General features: G+C 47.7%; 1 protein-coding gene across 1 annotated transcript in view; it reads left to right on the plus strand.

Moving 5' to 3' along the window:
* LOC124473326 (verprolin-like) overlaps nt 1–15,285 on the plus strand; it is an 18,428-nt gene extending 3,143 nt beyond the window's left edge. Inside the window, 8 exon segments of the mRNA XM_047028629.1 lie at nt 6,588–6,742; nt 8,862–9,006; nt 9,154–9,360; nt 9,660–9,874; nt 10,931–11,061; nt 11,392–11,519; nt 11,680–11,800; nt 13,609–15,285. Coding sequence (XP_046884585.1) covers nt 6,588–6,742; nt 8,862–9,006; nt 9,154–9,360; nt 9,660–9,874; nt 10,931–11,061; nt 11,392–11,519; nt 11,680–11,800; nt 13,609–13,801 — 1,295 coding nt within the window. The 3' untranslated portion in view covers nt 13,802–15,285.
* Nucleotides 15,286–17,261: the final 1,976 nt, after the last annotated feature.

Consider the following 17,261-nt stretch of genomic DNA (forward strand, 5'->3'; position numbering starts at 1 on the left):
GACACCATTTAGGAAGAGAGGGACAGAAGGATATCTCTATCTCTCTCTCTCTCTATCTCTCTCTCTCTCCCTGTCTCTCTGTCTCTCTGTCTCTCTGTCTCTCTGTTTCTCTCTCTGTCTCTCTGTCTCTCTGTCTCTCTGTCTCTCTGTCTCTCTGTCTCTCCGTCTCTCTGTTTCTCTCTCCATCTCTCTCTCTGTCTCCCTCTCTCTGTGTCCCTCTCTCTCTCCCTTCCTTTGCTTTGTCAAGATTATTTGCTGTCTCGCTCATGTACTCTATCATTATCTCTGTCTGCAGTCAACGGGCCTCTTTTTCTTTTTTCTTCTTCTGCTGCTCTTTCCAGAAGCAGGGGGCCTGCTAGAGGGGGGTGATAAGAGAGGGGGAAGTGTGTTAGTAGGCAGAGCAGCAGGGTGAGCGGTGGAGAGAGAGCGCTGCTTTCTGGGTGTTTGTGGAGTGGTTGGGGGTGGGGTGGTGGAAGGTGGGGGGTGGTGCGGGGTGGGAGGTGGGGTGTGGGAGGTGGGGGCTGGGGGGTGGTCATCAGTAGGACTCAGTGAAACCCTGGAGTGGGAAGGTCTCAATAAAACTAAGATGTTATACACCCTTTCTGTTCTGGCTCAGTCACACACAGATAAAATACACAGGTTCTGACCTTGATTCATGTAGTAAAACCGTGTGTGTGTGTGATACAGTACATAATATCCCAGCTCTCTGAATGAGGTCTCATAGCTACAAGAGGACATGCAAGTGTCCAAAATCCCTGAGTGAATGTTAAGCTGTCTGACAGCCCCTAGTCTCATGTTCCTAGTGAAGGCCGCTCCACAGGAACACTCTCTCATTGATATTCAAGTCAAATATCAGAACATACCAGAGAAACAAACCACAGATACAAACTCTTCTAAGTGGTCGAGCGATAATTCCTGTCATAAAGGGTCATTTGAGTGAGATCATCCCCCATAGATTGCCAGATTTAATAGCTAACTGTATGGTTCCCTGCGTTGACCAATCAGGAGACTCCTCCCGCGGGTTCTGAGGCGTCCTGCAACTGTCTCGGCTTGGGAGTTGCTAGGTAACCAGAACCAGCTGTTGGTGTGGAGCCATGGAGGCCGTTCTGGCTGGCTTTCTCTGGTAGGAAAGAGAAGCGTTTCTCTGGAAGGGACCGCAGCAGGCTGTGACATCACCAGGCAGTGGAAAATCCTTCTCACTTCCTTTTGTTTTCTCAATCTCAATTGTTCCACTGGCTGGAGGAACCGTGGAGGGAGAGTGGGCCAGTGCAGACCAGACTCATCCGGCTTGGGGTTAGACTGCGTTCTGTCACCTCTCAAACACCGCGGGGAGGGAGAGAGAGAGTCAGAGAAAGACTGCTGGAGCGTTGTCGGAAGAGATGGTAGTTTATTTTAATGTAGTCATTCAACTGATGTTTTTATCCCAGGTGACGGGCTGTATCCCAGGGGGGGGGGAGGGAGTAGGGGGAGGGGGGATCTGAACCTACGACCCCTTCTTCTGCAGTCAAGTGCTCTAACCACTTAGCTGTACCCAGCTGTCCCCTGGGACCTGAGAAGGAGAGAGTCCAGCTCCCTCGCAAGCTGTTTGTGTCTGTTTATCTGCTTGTTTAGCTTGGATGCTGTTTGTTTCAAGACGTTAATGAATATGCTGAAACTCCTCCACTGATTGGACAGAGCCCGTCCCCTGACTACTGGAACACACGGGTTAGTGCCACAGTTCCTCCACAATATCTGTGAGAGAAAATATCAAAGTCGTCTATTTCCACTTAAAAGGCCAGCCTTCTGTCAGTACACCTGTACAAACAGCCCACAGCCTGGAGAAAATAATTAACTGCCAAATAAAATGGTCTCTGAAACAACAAACGAGGCTTGCTGAACAAACCTGCCACAGTATACAGGCCCTCTGGTTTGACGAGGAAGGCAGGAGCAGAGAATCCCTGGAGTTCACAGAGTTCCGATGTCCTAACTCTGACTAGTCTTCTATGGTGGAATCAGACACCCACATCAAGCACTTTTCTGTGACTGGGTTTAAAAAGATCCCTTTTTTATATTTCTGTTGTCAGAATCCAAAAATGCTTTTAGTGGCAGGACACGTGTAATTAATCTGGGGTTACAATCCCACCAATGGAGTTCCCACTCTGAGTACCAACCCAGACTGGGATCAGGGTGGCTGGGGGTCAGTCCCAGGGGAGGACCCTACCACCCTCCCTGCCCCCCTGCACACCCAGTCAGGGGGGTGCGATCCTCTCTAGAGGGGGGTCAGACGTCATGTTCTGTCACATCTTTTTGTTTAGAAGGCATGTGAATGGACTTGGCTATTGTGTGGTGATGATGGTGAACACCACAGGCTGAATCACAGGACAAACTGCTTGTTAAGACTATGTCAAATACAGATCATGCCCTGAGTATATTTTACATTACATTCAGTTGTCCATTTGTTTTGGCTATTACTGTGAATGATCTATGTGGGAAAAGTTCACTTTACAGGCACTTACTATCACGTTTGTTTTACATAGAAGTGGAACACGTGTTATTATTTGGGGGAATTCTGTGTTTTCACAGGACTGTGCATCTGTCCTCACTTCCTGTGACACACCTCCTGGATGTGTCAAAAGATAGCCTGCCAAGCTCCATACTACTAACACACACACACACATATACACACACACACAAACATGCGCAAACACACTCATGCATATAGACACAGAAGCGAAGACACTAGGCTGAGATCTTAAACCTTTCAGAGACCAGCTGTTGTCACTGCTGTAGTCTCTGATGGGGGTGTAGACTGCTGTAGTCTCTAATGGAGGTGGAGACTGCTGTAGTCTCTGATGGAGGTGGAGACTGCTGTAGTCTCTGATGGGGGTGTAGACTGCTGTAGTCTCTGATGGAGGTGGAGACTGCTGTAGTCTCTGATGGAGGTGGAGACTGCTGTAGTCTCTGATGGAGGTATAGTCTGCTGTAGTCTCTGATGGAGGTATAGACCGCTGTAGTCTCCAGCTGTGGTCTGGAGGCAATGCAGGAGGATAGTGGGGGTCTGGTCTGGGACCAGCTGGGGGGGTGAAGGGAGGAACCGTCAGACAAGCCATTGGCCCTGTCATGGAGTCTCCTGGGAAGAGAGTTAGAACAGCTGGCCTAGAGGCTGTGTGTGTGTGTCTGTGTGTATATATAGTGTGAATGGGTGTGTGTGTCTGTGAGAGAGAAAGAAGAAGAAGAGAGAGAGAGAGAGAGAGAGAGAGAGAGAGAGAGAGAGAGAGAGAGAGAGAGAGAGAGAGAGAGAGAGAGAGAAAGGGAGGTTAAAAACAGAACAGATATTGGGAGGCGAGGTGTAATTATGGAGCATGTGACTGTTCTGACCTCCCGGGTTCACCCTCATCTGCACGTGGCTTTGGACAAAAGCGTCTGCGGAAAAACCGCATTCTTATTAGACGTGGCTTGTGTGCGTGGCGTTTGTGTGTGTTGCTGGGCGCGGGAGGGGTTGTGCGAGTGTGTTTCGCTTCCAACCCTCTGATTGGACCTTATGACTGGCATGTATGCACACAGGCACAGCTGGATTACAAGGCACCGCCTGAGCTAATGGTGTGAGTGACAAACCGACGGCTCTAACCGAGGGTCAGAGAATTCTAAGCGCGACTTTTGTGAGGAATCATCCTGGTCCTTCCTCCGGGGGTCTGTTAAGGAGCCTCTCAGAATGACTGTCCAGGTATTAGGTACTCATTAAGCTCTAATTAGCTGCTAATTAAGCAGTGATTTATCATGTAGTCTTTTTAGCATAGCATCCCTTGTCAAGCTCTTGAAAAGCTATTAGCCGACAGGAGATAATTAGTCATCACAGTTTTGACCTACTTCCTACTAGTATCAGCTTTCTGCCAGTCTTGTCGTCCGATGTGTTCATCAGCCGGCGTGTGCATGTGTTCGTGTGTGTTTCGGTCTGTTTGTTTGTTTACTGCATGTAAGAGCCAGGGCGTGAGAATGTAAGTTTGCATGATGCGACATTTTTGGTTCATTGTTTCTGGTCATTGTAAACGTCAGACGTAAATGTACAAAACAAGATAACTAACGTTAATTATCGGGGTTCGTTTAAGAATGCGAGTGACGTCATGAGCAGTTAAGTCTTTCTGAGAGCCGTGTTGGGCACGTGAGTACATCGTTTTAAACCGTGTGACAGTCATTTAACCCCTTTTCTTTGTCAGTAAACCTTTTTCAACCGGATCACATCTCACCATCATTATCGTTCGCATCCAGATGTGCCTGGAGCTCGTTTGTGGCTCTTGTTGACATTCAGAGAGAACAGCATCACACTGTCTGTGTTTATGTCTTATCTGAAGCTGAACGACACTGTTGTTATGGAGACCATATGCAGTGTTCTAATGAACTCTGTGGGAGCGTTAGAAACCCCAGGTGTGTCTGTCTGTCAGCTCTCCCTCCCCCCACACCTCCCTGCTGCCTGTCTGAGACCAGGGGACCACCTGCAGCAGACAGTCCATGTACCCCTCATAACACACACACACACACACACACACACACACACACACACACACACACACACACACACACTGGACAGAGGAGGAGGTAAAGATTGTGCACTTATGTCCCTGCTGTGAAGTTAATGAATCCCCCCCCCTCTCATGGAGTAGTGAGTCAGAGGTGATCTGCTGTCAGATCCTCATCTCCTGGTCTCTCCTGTGGTTCCTCTGTGCCGGACGAACACCCTCGTGCGCATGGTAGTAGACACTTCTCTAAACCAGCTCCTGTGTCTCCTGGCTTCCCTGATGCATCTCAGAAGGAATGTGTGTAGATTGGACTGAGATGATTGATTGGTCTCAGTCGCTCTCTCACAGGTCCTCCCTTCCCCTGCCTTCTTCTGCACCCCTGTGGGGAAGAACACCTTGCTAGAGCCAGACTGGCCACCTAGCCATCCACCCATCATCCATCCACCCATCATCCATCTATCCATCATTCAATCATCCATCTATGTATTCATCCGTCCATTCGTCCGTCCATCCATCATTCAATCATCCATCTATGTATTCATCCGTCCATTCGTCCGTCCATCCATCCCTCCATCCATCATCCATCTATCCATCATTCAATCATCCGTCTATCCATCATTCAATCATCCATCCATCAGCCTGTTCATCCATCGTTCCATCTGTCCGTGAATCATGGCACCTGGCTCCTGGTAGCGTGCTGGAACGTGGCATGTAAGGATGTGTAAAGGCAACACACAGCTACATGGTTTATTCAGGGTTCTTTGTGAAGACAGACACCATCTTGATATCTGGACGCAAATAGCAGCGCTTCACCCCTGGTTGGGTTAACATGAATCACAAAACAGTTGCCTTAGATGAACCCTTCGCTTGACTGAGCCCATGTTGTGTTTGCTGGACACATGCTTGAACATTGTGTCATCTTCAGTCTTCCCGGCTGCCATTTTGTCTGTGTGTTGTACATGCTTGTCGTTGTTGTAACACTGTCAGGTCTAGGCCAGGGTGTGTTTGAGTCTGGTCCCTGGAAGGGAGACAGAGGGTGAACAGGCAGGCTTGGATATCTTCCCTTGCAGCACAGATGCCACTAAATAAAATATTTCATAATCCTTCCCAAATCCTGTAATCACCATGACAACAGGCAGCAGGGAGCAAGGGAATGGTGTGCAGAGTGCTCTCTCTCTCTCCCTCTCCCCCTCTCTTCTCCCATTTTCATTACCTATTTTGTTTGAGTGGAATTTGGGTTTGTTCTGGCCAGTCTCTTTCATCTTTCCTCCCTCTTAGCCTGTCTCTCTCTCTCAGCCTCTCTCTCTCTCAGCCTGTCTCTCTCTCAGCCTGTCTCTCTCTCTCTCTCTCTCTCTCTCTCTCTCTCTCTCTCTCTCTCTCTCTCTCTCTCTCTCTCTCTCTCTCTCTCTCTCTCTCTCTCTCTCGGGGGTTGGTATGGCTGACTGGTGTGTTTCTAGAGCAGCTCTTGGCTGGTTACTGGACATTGAGACACTGAAAACCCAAACATAACACCAGAATTCCCTCATCAGGGTATTGATAGGGTATTGATTTGTGTGTAGGGAAAGTGTTAGTGAGATGGCTCCACACAGCCGTTTAAACGCACACAGGAGCCGGCTGCCCCATCGCTCTCACAGGAAAATTGAGTTGATGATCTCATGAGGTAAAATTACTTGTTGCCTGGTAACTGCTCTCCAAAGAACGGTGATGTGACTGGAGGTGTTCAGCCACTTCAAGGAGACTGTGAATGTGAACATGTGTGTGTATTATTGATCAGTGGTGACAGCTGAGAGATGATCGGTCTTCAGAGAGGAGGGCTGTTCAGTCTAGCTGGGAGTCACAACAGTGATTCTATTGAGCTGTGTGTGTTGGATTGAACCAGCCAGTCAATCCATCCACATGCCAACACACCTGCTCCTTCTCTCTCTCTGTGGGAGTTGAATTGTACCACTTTGCGCTGTGTGCTTTAAAATAACCAGCGTGTTTCCATCTCCTTCTGTCTCCATCTCTCGATATCTTTATCTCTCCATCTTTCTGTCTCTCCATCCCCCCATCTCTCTACCTCTCTATCTCTCCATCCCTCCAATCTCTCTGCAGGTATCCGTCCCCAGATCATGAACGGGCCTATGCACCCCCGCCCCCTGGTGGCCCTGCTGGATGGCCGTGACTGCACCGTGGAGATGCCCATCCTCAAAGACCTGGCCACCGTGGCCTTCTGCGACGCCCAGTCCACCCAGGAGATCCATGAGAAGGTGGGGCGTACACACCACACGTACACACAACACGTACATATACACACACACACGTACATCACAAGCACTCTCCTACATCCTGTGCATGCATACAGACACACGCACACACACACACACACACACACACACACACACAAGCTCAGTATAATACACTTCCACAAAGGAAGACAGCTCAATAATGAGGATGAGCTCAGCTCAGTCTATAGCTGTCTCTTCATCTCCTCCCCCTCTATGTCTCTGCTCCTAAAGAAGTCTGTCAGTAGAGTATCCCATCTCCCTCCCTCTGCCCAGCTGGGAGGGGGAAGTGGTTTCATCATGATTTATTGCACAGGCTCCTAGGGTGCTGCAGTGTTAAAGTCTGGTAATGGATCTGGAATGTGACGACACAGAGGCAGATTGGACGTATGTGTGTGCGAAGCGTTCACAATCCCACGCGGAACGCTGCCTTTCATGACGAGACGGCAGCATTTCCTCCCTGGGGAGGTCCTCCTCTCTCTGTCCTCTCCCCTCGCCTCTCCAGCTACACTGCAAGTGAAAGAGCGAGGGATTGAGGGATCGAGGGGAAAAAAAGAAATATGGAGATGGGTTTCTTTGTGTTCCCGCGAGGCACCGCTCGCAGACTTCCCCTCTCTGGCCCCTGGCCTGAACTCAGACCTCCCCTCTCTGGCCCCTGGCCTGAACTCAGACCCCCCGTCGCTGGCCCCTGGCCTGAACTCAGACCTCCCCTCTCTGGCCCCTGGCCTGAACTCAGACCTCCCCTCGCTGGCCCCTGGCCTGAACTCAGACCCCCCTCTCAGCTCCCCAGACCTCTGTGTCCGGTCCCTGGTTCTCTGGGCCACACAGCGACACCTCAGGGAGCAGAGTGGTTGGCAGGGGTCCCACGTTTCAGGATCCCACGCCTGGAACACTGCAGCTCAGAAGTGGCTCACACACCGCCTGCATCTTGGAATAGGGACAAATACACACACACACACACAGCTGTGAGGGCACATCCAAGCAGACATGGGCAGCACTTAACGACAGTCCAGTTGTTGTGGTTGTGTAGAGAAGGTCCAGTGTGTGAGTCCCAGACACTCTGCAGCCGACCAGGGTCTGTACGATACAACACTCTGCTCACCTGCTCTCTGACTGACGGCCCAGGAAGGGACAATGGAGGGAGGGCATGTTCTCTGTTCATCCCTTTGTGTCAGAGAGAAGCAACAAGACTATTCCTGATCAGGACTGTTTGTCTTAAATACATATATAAATAATACCTACCCACTGTCACTGTGGTACAATCTAATAAGTTTTTTGTATCACCAGCCATTATTCCTGCTGCCTCCCTGCTTTACTCATGGGCAGCCTTGCATTCAGCCAGACTTGCCTTTGGCAGCCTTTGCACTGCTCAAATAATGAGATGAATGTATGAGGAGAGCTTTAACCCTCAATTAGCATCCAGTTCTGACTCCAGTTTGCACCAATAAAATTGTTATATGGAAATTCTCAGCTCTGCTAATCTAGCAGACCAAGCTGCTGCAGTCAGCTGGAGGTGGTTCTAAAGGTGTGATTCAGACAGACTCACGGAGGGCTCCTGATATGCTATCAGGGTGTCTGCATCTGACAGTTTTATGATCCTGACTGTCTTCACCATAACCTTATTTCAGCATCTAGACAAAACGGTACAATTCAACGCCCACATTTTCTCTCTGCTTTTCTCGCATTCCCCCCCCCCCCCTCTCTCTCTCTATCTCTCTCTCTCGCTCACTCTAACACATGCTTTCTCTCTCTGCTTGTGTGTATTTTTATATACAGTATACGCAAAATACACACACACACGCACACACACACAAACACTCACAAGCTTTTTTGATTTGCATTTAGATTAGGTAGTGCAAACAGGCTGAACAGGAATGGGAGAGAACAGGAAGAGCAGATGGTTAGACAGGAAAAATAAAATATTTATGATTTAAACACAACTACACTTATCTGATGACGATGGATGGTGGTGATGATGGTGGTGATGATGGTGGTGATGATGGTGGTGATGATGGTGATGATGATGATGATTGTGATGAAGGAGGTGATGATGGAGGTGATGAAGGAGGTGATGATGGGTGTGTAACATCTCCTCTGTTCCCAGGTGTTGAACGAGGCAGTGGGGGCGATGATGTACCACACCATCACCCTGACCCGAGAGGACCTGGAGAAGTTCAAGGCCTTGCGCATCATCATCCGCATCGGCAGCGGCTACGACAACATCGACATCAAAGCTGCAGGAGAGCTGGGTGAGACAGACAGACAGACAGACAGACAGACAGACAGACAGGCAGTGAAACAGACAGTGAAGCCGACAGTGAGACAGACAAATAGACAGTGAAATAGACATACAGTCAGAGATAACCGTTCCTGCCCCCCCCCCTTTCTCTCTCCAGGCATCGCCGTGTGTAACATCCCCTCGGCAGCGGTGGAAGAGACGGCCGACTCGACGCTGTGCCACATCCTGAACCTGTACCGCAGGAACACCTGGCTGTACCAGGCCCTGAGGGAGGGCACCCGGGTGCAGAGCGTGGAGCAGATCAGGGAGGTGGCCTCTGGGGCGGCCCGGATCAGAGGAGAGACTCTCGGGCTCATCGGCTTCGGTGAGGCGGCTGACCGGAGCGGGGGGACTGCTGGGCATGGGGGGGGGGGGGGGGGGGACACTGGCTGTTAACAAAAAATGTTATACAAACTGTAAATTATTTTGTATTTAGCTAAGACCTGTGCATGTCGTGTCTTCCAGTGTCAGTGTGTATGTTCCCACACGTGTGAAAACATGTGCGTGTGAGCGTGTGGTGTGTGAGCACAAGTGTATGAGCGTGCGTGTGTGTGTGTGTGTGTGAGAGCGTGTGTATATACGCGTGTACATGTGTGTGTACTAACTGTGCCGTGTGGTGTGCAGGCCGGTCGGGGCAGGCGGTGGCGGTGAGAGCCAAGGTGTTTGGCTTCAACGTGATCTTCTACGACCCGTACCTCCAGGACGGCCTGGAGCGCTCGCTGGGCGTGCAGCGCGTCTACACCCTCCAGGACCTGCTCTACCAGAGCGACTGTGTCTCCCTGCACTGCAACCTGAACGAGCACAACCACCACCTCATCAACGACTTCACCATCAAACAGGTTCGGGACATACACACACACTATACACACACACTATACACACACACCAGACACACACACACTATACACACACGCCCACACACACATAGAGTACATACATGTAAACAAACCATCTCTACAAACATCCCATGATCCAACAGCCTCAATCCATCGCCTCGTCAACGACTTCACCTGCTCTTGTTCACTGAACACAGCCTCCTCCGGCTCGTGCTAACTCGCGGTTATGGATCGCTACTGCCACCTACTGTCCAGCACCTCATACTGCAGCTGTGACTGAAGTTCAATGACATCAATAACCTCTATGGATTAATTATGTGTGCTGTGGTGGAAATATTGTGTGTGTGTGTACAGTAAGTGATAAGTGCGTGTGTCCAATGCACAACAATGCCCTCGTTCATAGTAGTGATTTAACTGGGGCATTCTGTGCCCTAAATTTCAGTTTCTGTCAAGATCAAGAGATTACTTTGATCCAAATGCTCTCATTCAAATCATATCTCTCCCTCTTTATCTCTCCATCTTTAGCAGTATTTTGTTCTGTTTGATGGCTTCAGAGTGATCGTCAGTGAGGGTTGACAGGGTCAACATCCAGCTGTTCATGAGTTGATTAGCAATGCATTGATCTTGAAGGCGATGAGGATGATGACAATCGTTGAAGTCAATCTGCTTTTCTTTCGCTTAGTCGGGTCGGAATACCACCAAGTTACAAGTGGTCGAGACTTGTGGGGCTCGATGCAGTTTAATAAAAGCTTGCAGGCAGGAACAGTGTTGCATTATGGGTGGGCTGACAGTTGTTCTCCTGGCATGAAACACGTCCCATCTGGCTTTCATAATTCTCGACAAAAGACCCCTCTACTAAGGGTTATAAATCAGATTCTAACTAGAAGTCCCTATTCACTCATAACTCAGGAGACGATGTGTGATGCATAATTCCACCATTCCTCGACATGGCAATGTTGATGAGGAGGTTGAGGATGAAGATGTTGATGATGTTGTTGGTGATGAAGATGTTGATGAAGATGTTGATGATGATGATAATGATGGTCTGTGTGTGTGTAGATGCGTCAGGGTGCTTTCCTGGTGAACTCTGCACGGGGGGGTCTGGTGGATGAGAAGTCCCTGGCTCAGGCCCTGAAGGAGGGCCGGATACGAGGCGCCGCCCTCGACGTCCACGAGTCCGAACCCTTCAGGTGAGTCTCAGCCCTCTCTCTCTGTCAGCCTGTCTCTCTCTCTCAGCCTGTCTCTCTCTCTCAGCCTGTCTCTCTCTCTCAGCCCTCTCTCTCAGCCTGTCTCTCCCTCTCAGCCTGTCTCTTCCTCTCAGCCTGTCTCTTCCTCTCAGCCTGTCTCTTCCTCTCAGCCTGTCTCTCTCTCTCAGCCTGTCTCTTCCTCTCAGCCTGTCTCTTTCTCTCAGCCGGTCTCTCCCTCTCAGCCTGTCTCTCTCTCTCAGACACACAGACCTGCTCTGAGCTAAACCATCGCACCATCAGCTGTGTCACATGTCCTCCTCTTGTCTTGTTCAGCTTTACCCAGGGCCCTCTGAAAGACGCTCCCAACCTGATCTGTACCCCCCACACAGCCTGGTACAGCGAGCAGGCCTCACTGGAGATGAGGGAAGCCGCTGCTACTGAGATACGCCGCGCCATCACGGGTACACACACACACACACACATCAACACTCAGATAGACACACACACACAGACACAGACACACACAGACAGACACACACAGACAGACAGACACACACAGACACGCATACCACACTGACACACACACACTCACTCCTTCCATCTTTGTGTTCGACAATCCAGGTCGTATTCCCGACAGTCTACGAAACTGTGTCAACAAAGAGTTCTTCGTCACCACGGCTCCGTGGGGAATGATGGAGCAGCAGCAGGTGCACCCTGAGCTCAACGGCGCCGCCTACAGGTAGGGAGGCCCGGTGCGAGACAACAGGCTGTCTCCCACGCCACACAGCTTAGGGTCCTTCTCCAGCAGGGTACCAGCAGCAGGCCTGTAACCCAGGCCTGGGTCTTAGTGAGGCGCAAACACTCATGCCAATCTTAGCTCTGGGGCAGTTGAATATTGGGAGTAGGGCAATGGTTCAACAGATGGTTCTGTGTGTTTTATGACCGAGGTCCAAATCTAGGGTAGGCTACCCCAGATATAGTAACAGCCCTGATAAACAAGACGGGTCTGTGGAAAGGACTGAGAACACTCCGAGGGGACCCCATACTTTAGTACACCAAACATAGCTCTACATTTCTTATCTCGATTAATCAGTCTTGTCCGTTCTACATTTCTTCCTGTGAGTATTTATAAATGGGGCCCTGGAGTCATTTAAAGAGCTCATGGTGAAGTATTCTGGATTCTGTCCCACACTAGTGCTGTCACCTCTTAGACTCTTTACTGCTGTCACCTCTTAGACTCTTTACTGCTGTCACCTCTTAGACTCTTTACTGCCGTCTCAACTGGACTGAACTACTTCTCTCACACAGCAGAGTGAACCAAACAATGGTCCAGGCCATAGCAACGGGGGGCATGCAAGACAAATTATATACCTAATAGAGAACCAGGTAAATACTGCCAATTCTGACCCCACATGCTTAGAAATGTGCCGGTCACAGCTAGCATAACAGCTGTTGGTGGAAATGTCATTCAAAGTTTAGTATCTGCTTCATTTTCAAACTCACTTACTGCCCCCCCCCCCACCCCGTCATCGCCACCCCCCCCCCCCCCCAAACCCTCCACCTGTTCTTCCTAAGATCAGTCACACCAACCTCAGTTTTTTTCAGTTGATAGTTTTATCAACTGTTTTATGAAGCTGTTTCTTGGAAAACACAAATAGCCTGGTGACGCTTCCAAATGAAGATGCAGTGGAGTAGGGAACTCAGAATCTAGTCTGTGTTTTGTTTTGCTTCATGTTCCTCCCCTGTTCTCATCCCACACGTAGTGTTCCTACCCTCCCTGTGCCCACCTTGTCGGAAATCTTTCCGGTTCCTTCCTCTCTGTTCTCTCCTCCCTATTCACCGCTGACATAATTGTTCTTCTGTGCTGTGATGATGATCTTCTGAACTTCGTGAATGTCAAGACCTATTTCTCTTGATGCGTTTGTCAGTTTCCCAAGAACAACAGATGAGGTCTTGTGGTCGTTTTGAATCCTGAATTGACATGTAAGAGTAACACCAGTTTTCAGATGTTTTCATGTGTTTCATGTGATGTCATGCTTTAGTTTAAATAACGGGATCGCAAACGGTTTCCTAACAAACACACCATGGTTACCACGGTAACCATGTCCTAATGGTTAGTGGATGTAAAATCCACACTTAAAACGCTTGAAACTAGGCTTCCAGAATCTAACACTGCCATTAGAGACTGTAGTATATCCTGTGGTTTTGGTCCAAAACACATGGCAAGCAATGAGGGGGGGGGGGGGGAATGCAATGTTTGAATACTATTATTTCAAGCTAGGGTCAACAAACAACAAATGAGAACCAACTTAATGTAGCATAGCATAAAATTTACGGATCAGGTGTAACTTCTGGAAGGTTCTAGAGTGCCATGCTGTGTGCTTTAGGTCCAAAGGCCTGTCAGTTTAGAGAGAATTGTGCATTGTGACGTCATCATGACATCATCATGACGTCATCGTGCATTGAGACACCATGGCGCATCATGAAGTGGTCGTGTGCTGTGACGTCATCCTGCGTTGTGACCTGACCGCTGTGTCCTGCCGCAGGTACCCCCGCCGGCGTGGTAGGACTGGCGCCTAGCGGGCCCCTCGCCCCCAGGGAGGGCATGGTGCCAGGGGGGACGCCCCTCCCCCACACCCTGCCCCCTGGTACCCCCCTCTCCCAGCCCCTCTCCCAGCCCCCCTCCCCCAACCAACCGTCCAAACACGGAGCCCCAATGAGGCAACACATGACCGAGCCGTAGAGGAGAGAGGGTGTCTGAGCCTGTTCCAGCTCGCCCATCTGACCCAGCCACCGCCCACCAACCAATCAGCTCTCACCGACTGAATACCAATGAGCCCGGTTCACACTGACCACCGGAACAGAAGTGGGAACATGCACACGTACACACACACACACGTACATACACACACACACATGTGCACACACACACACACTCACTGCCACTCCATCATGGGACCTCTCTGCTCGAGACTCAAGCTCATGGACCTGGAGGTTATTTTTGTTTTTGTTTGTTTATCATATTTTATGTTTTTATTAAAGTTTTCCTGTTTTTTTTATTGTCAAACTATTTCCTTGGAGACTCCTGTATGGGACATGTTGCTAGAGCATGCTGGAGAGACTGCCTGCTCACCCGACAGATCGTATCTGGTAGAGCTAATCAGGACTGGCGTTGTGTGTGTGCGGCCGGCCTATTTGAATCCCTGCCTCGTTCCATGGTTTCAGTTACACGTGTGTCTGTGTATTTCAATTCTGTTTTATTCTCTTTTGAAATTCCCTTTCAAGTGAATGTTTCTCTTTTGTTTTGTTTTCCCAGTGTGGGATAAAACTTCTTTTTTTAAAATATATATTTGGAGGTTCCATCTTTACCAGACAGTTAGAATAAAATAATTGGTGTTGCAAACAGCATCCTCAGTGTCCATTGCAACTCCTAAGCCCTGTCCTGTTAGCTCTGTATCACCGCCTGGGTGAGTAGATTGGACTGAATGCAAACATACAGCTTTGGAAAACTCGATACACCAGGGCTACCAGATTCCTGGGGAACTAATAAGTTGTCAAACCAACAATCCATTTTGATGGATCAAAACAGAACATGTATTAAATGCATTTGCTTTTACCTGAACCTTGCCAGTATACAGAGATTTGATATTACAATGGCTCGTATGAACAGCCTTTCTGAAGTACATTTCTCTTCATAGGGACCCATATAGCAGCTACACGACCTGGCAGGCAGACAGATTTACAAAGTGGAGTTCTCTTACTGACTCAGGAAATCTAACTTTTTACAGAGATCTTGTCCCCAAATTACGTCGAAAAGGGAGAAAGTCTGGATTGTTCCTCCTCGTGTTTCAATCTTTTCTTCATTGTGGTATTTTTATATTTGACATCTGTTTTTTTCTTGTTTTTTTTTTCCTTCTCCTATTTGGGTGTTTTGCAGTCTTGTTAGATTTGTATTGCCTAGTAAATGTTCTTATAATCATGGTCATGTGAACCACCCCGTTTTCTTCCATTACTTAGTTTTCAGTTCTGATAAAAGCCAGGTGGGTTTCCTGGTGGCTTTGAGGACTCTGTGAGAAATAGCAACACTCTAGTACCCTGAAGTTAGCGTGGGAAGGCTGCTAGGTGGTCATTTGTGTGTGTGTGAGTGACTATTTGTAATTGTTTCTTGTACAAGGTTAACATATAGCAAACTGTGCAGTTCAAATAAAAATACTGTTGTAATCATTGGCCCTGTTAATTTTTGTGGATTGATGTCAAATGTCTGTATTCTTCTTCACAACAAGCAGATTTATTCTACGAGCTTCATGTTCGATATGACGCTGCGTTATCAGGGTTCCTGCAGGTTTCAGTAAGTCAAATTTTTAAGTCATTTTTAAGACATTTTTGGTCCATAAAGATTGAAATTTAAGACCTACACAACGCATTACCAAAACAATATTCAAATCAAAGAAATTCTGAAAAAATATTTTTCTATGAATTCAGTAATTGAAAAAGCATTAATTTTATTTACAGATAAAGATATAACATTAGTAACCTAATTTATTTCATTCAGCACTTAGTGCTAGGGGGAAAAATCGATTCACATATGAATTATTATTATTTTTATTATGTAAGCATATATTGAATGGCAATTTTATTAAATATAGAATTTTTTGAAAAATCATTGAATCGTGACCCCAATAATTGAATCTTGAGGTACCAAAAGATTCCCACCCCTAATAAACAGTAAGCTGTACATTTCAGTTTCATATTTATCCGTGTTGCAGAAATAAATGTCTATTCAAGAAGTGTACTTATCTTTACTGTATTTTGTGAACAAGTTTTTTTAAATCCTTCAGCAAACTTTCACTTGTTTTGTAAGTATGATTAGAAGGCAGAGTATTCTGTTTTATAACTTGGCATTAGTAGAAAAAAAACATACGTTGTCCTTTGGCATTTAGTGGTGTCATAAGGGCAATTTCATTGTCTTGTAGAAAGTAACTTGGCAGTAAACCTCTGTGGCTCAGCTCAGCATGTGTACCATCGAGTCTACTGTCAAACACGGTACCCCTGGTTCAAATCTCGCTCAAACCAATTGATCATTTAACTTCAAATAATATATATGTTATGTCATCGTGTATCGACCCCCCCGACCTGTTGTTTTTACCTCTTTTTTTGGGGGGGGGTCCAAGTCTTAATTTGTGGGGTCAACCCCCTGTCTGGCCATTTTTAAGAAATGTTAAGGCCTTAAATTTACAGTTCTGAATTTTAGACTTTTTAAGACCCCTCAGGAACCCTGAATAATGTTTCTGCTTTTGCCACAAGAGGGCGTCTCAGACTTTTAACAGAGTCAATTAATTCAGAAAGATCAATGAGAATTCAAACAATGCCACTTCAGTTGGACATTCAAAAAGGTTTTTATTTTTTCCTTAATTGGCCTGTCCTTGCCATACACGGTATACTGTAGTGTGAAGGTCAGGCTGTTACCTAAATCCACAAACCATCATAATCAGATCTGCAACTATTGCATAAATATAAAGCAACATACAGGTAATGCGCAAATGTGTGTTTGACTAGAATGCAACACACCAACAAAAACAGCTTACAGTACTCAACTGGATGGCAAGTAAAACCAAGTCAAACCTCCCCTCACAGCACGACCTCTCAACTTTGGTTTTCTGTGTCGTTTCTCAGAAGACAGAATCAAACGTGGTTCATGACAGCTTCCCACACCGACGAGGACGCACGACAGAGGACTCAGATGTACCATGGAGGACAGAAGAAATGCGAGACGGAACAGAGATGAGTGTGATTCTGGTTTAATGTCGACACTTGGGCGTTTCTGTCCCTCTTCTCCAAACAACCAAAGCACCAACTTAGAACCTCCACATGAGGTAAATCACACACACACAAAAAAAACAACAGAAGTAAACTTCACAAATAGTTGTGGTTGCTTATATCCTCACAGCAAAGAATGTTTCTGTGCAACGTCAATGTCTTCATCAAGATCGAGAGGATAGTTGACACAAAAAAATAACTAACGGAAAAAGAGAATCAAAGCTCTCGTCAGCGCGCAAAAAACTCCCAAACAAATAAATATTGTAGAAGTTTGAAGATCCAACAAACAAAAAAAGGACTTTTCACTTCAGCCGGTCTGGAAGGAGGCCTAACTAAAGATCCAACGTGTCTGATCTGTGTCCTGAACGTCAGCGAGTCTGGATCAG

This window comes from Hypomesus transpacificus, chromosome 11 (assembly GCF_021917145.1).
Source record: "Hypomesus transpacificus isolate Combined female chromosome 11, fHypTra1, whole genome shotgun sequence".
NCBI classification, from domain to species: domain Eukaryota; kingdom Metazoa; phylum Chordata; class Actinopteri; order Osmeriformes; family Osmeridae; genus Hypomesus; species Hypomesus transpacificus.